The 2,830-nt window shown below is 43.9% G+C and overlaps 1 protein-coding gene across 1 annotated transcript in view; it reads right to left on the bottom strand.

Annotated features, from left to right (window-relative positions):
• Positions 1-771: 771 nt before the first annotated feature.
• ppfia1 (PTPRF interacting protein alpha 1) overlaps positions 772-2,830 on the bottom strand; it is a 29,825-nt gene continuing 27,766 nt past the window's right edge. Inside the window, exons 30-31 of the mRNA XM_016516336.1 lie at positions 2,544-2,608; positions 772-1,503 (exon numbers count right to left, since the gene is read on the bottom strand). Of these exons, the coding sequence (XP_016371822.1) occupies positions 2,553-2,608 (56 nt within the window). The 3' untranslated portion in view covers positions 772-1,503; positions 2,544-2,552. The remainder of the gene's footprint in view (positions 1,504-2,543; positions 2,609-2,830) is intronic.

Here is a 2,830-nt window from a genome sequence, read left to right as displayed (position 1 = left end):
ACTCACTCACTCACTCACACACACACACACAGACTGTCACAGTCACACACACACTCACATTCACACACACACACACACTCACAGTCACACACACACAGAATGTCACAGTCACACACACTCACTCAGTCACACACACACTCACTGACTGTCACACACACACACACACACTCACTCAGTCACACACACAGTCAGTCTCACGCACGCACACACATACACTCAGTCTCTCACACACACACTGTCACAGACACACACTCACTGTCAGTCTCACACACACACACACACACACACTGTCAGTCTCACACACACACTCACTCACTCACTGTCACAGTCACACACACACTCACACTCACACACACACACACACACTGTCAGTCTCACACACACACACACATTGTCACAGTCAGTCACACATACACATACACATACACACACACATACATACACATACACACACACATACATACACATACACACACACATACATACACATACACACACACATACATACACATACACACACACATACATACACATACACACACACATACATACACATACACACACACATACATACACATACACACACACATACATACACATACACACACACATACATACACATACACACACACATACATACACATACACACACACGCACGCACGCACTCACTCACTCACTCACTCAGTCAACGTCTCACACACACACACACATTGTCACAGTCAGTCACACATACACATACACATACACACACGCACGCACGCACACACTCACTCACTCACTCACTCACTCAGTCAACGTCTCACACACACACACACACACACACACTGTCACAGTCACACACACCTCTAACGCAGCACAGGGAATGGATAAACAGCGACTTTCAGAAACAGATGCTAGAAAAACCTTGCATCATGATCACATCTGTAGAAAGATGTATTAAAAATAGCCCTCATAATTATTACAAATGATGGCTTATCCAAGGGTTTGATTTGTTATCAGAGGATATAAAACACGTACCAACCCAGATATTCACGCAACGCCATTGATTCGGGCCACTTTCTCACAATCAACAGGGGAAAATCAATTAAGAGAAGAGCAAAGTTAAGATAAATCACACAAAGTACTTTTAGCCGGATGAATTAAACAAAAGGAATAAGTAGCGGATAAAAATACTCACAGAGAATGATAAAAGTTAGATTACGTCTACAGACGGAAATGTACAAACTTTGGACTTGTGATACATAAATTACAGCTAAAAGAGTTGAACTGGATTAGGACGCCAGAATTAAAAGGTGACCAAATAAAATCAAGCAAAAGTCGATACGAGACACTGCTAAATTAGTGAACGTCCCTCAGTTTACATGAATAGAGGCGTCGAATCTAACGTTTCTGCTGGCAGACGCTGACAGAGTTCTGACGGATCACGGGTCTGTGACAGAAACCAAACCGATCCTCATCCTCTGAAACTCCAGCCCGACGGGCCTCGTCCGCTTCTGCTGCACCTGCAGGACCAAACACACACGGGACGTCACCGGCGCACAGGAAACAGACACACAGGAACAGGAAATACCACGGGAATGAGAGCGATACACATGCACGTTCTTAAGAAAGAAGTTAAAACCTTAAGATAAAGTCCAAGAAGTTCAGAAGAATTTTCTTCAGTGCCGAAATATCTCAACTATTTTCTTGAGGCGGAAGGAACAGGCTTTAGCGATGTTATGTGCTGAAGATGAAGTCCTGTTCGCTTCACAGCAGTAATAGTAATATGCAATGTCTTTATGGCTAGAGTTATGCTGTAATGCTCAATATTAAAATGATCTTTACGAACAATCTGTTCAGGAATTCAAAATCAAAGTTCTGTCTTTAGAACAATCTTAAGAAAAAGAGATGAGAACATTATCAGTGTTTCTGGGAATGCAAAATATTTGTAACTTTATTCTAGAGTCAGAGAATGAGAACATATCAGTTCAGCAGAATTTCATTCTTCAGAATCCCACAGCAGAAGCATGAAGAACTGACTATAATAACAGGTAAGAACTGTTATGATTCTGAGTGCTGTTCAGAAAGCACATGTGAGAGAGCAAACGGCCGGCTGGAGCAGGAGCAGAAGTGTTTCTGAGAGCATGTGTTTGTGCTGAACGAGTGCTAGAAACACCAGAACACCTTCACAAAGCAACCGGAGCTGAACACGAGCGCCAACCAGACGCCTCGTCTACTAATGGAGACTACTATGCATGCTGGCTTTAAATATGGGCCAGATGTATCTGAGAGACTGCAGTCATCCCGTCAGAGCAGCCGCAGGTTCCTTTAAGAGCTTCAGAACAACCTCGACATCATTCAGCACGTTCAGATTTCAGAAACAAAACGCAATACAAATTTTCAATTGGTCAAATAATAGAACATTTGTACCATTTGTTGTTTTCATCGAATAAAACGCTTGATTAACGGATGTATTTCCATGGTCTTTCAAAGACTCGTTCAGCAGTAAACGAGAGGAAGGATCTGTAGAAGCTCGTGTTCAGATCATGTGATGGAGACTCACCTGAGACGATCAGCAGGAGTAGGTTCTGACAGCAGCTGAATCCAGACGCTGAACACTCACACCTCCTGCAGCGCCACAGCACACGCATTAGTCTCACACACACACACGCACTCTCACACACACACATGCACTCTCACACACACACACACACTCTCACACACGCACACACTCTCACACACGCACACACACACGCACTCTCACACACGCACTCTCACACACACACACACGCACACACGCACTCTCACACACACACACACGCACACACGCACTCTCACACACACACACAC

The sequence above is a fragment of the Sinocyclocheilus rhinocerous genome, unplaced genomic scaffold, assembly GCF_001515625.1.
Source record: "Sinocyclocheilus rhinocerous isolate Xijiao unplaced genomic scaffold, SAMN03320098_v1.1 scaffold1499, whole genome shotgun sequence".
NCBI classification, from domain to species: domain Eukaryota; kingdom Metazoa; phylum Chordata; class Actinopteri; order Cypriniformes; family Cyprinidae; genus Sinocyclocheilus; species Sinocyclocheilus rhinocerous.
The sequence above is the reverse complement of the archived record's forward strand: the minus strand, read 5'-3'. Positions and strand labels throughout refer to the sequence as shown.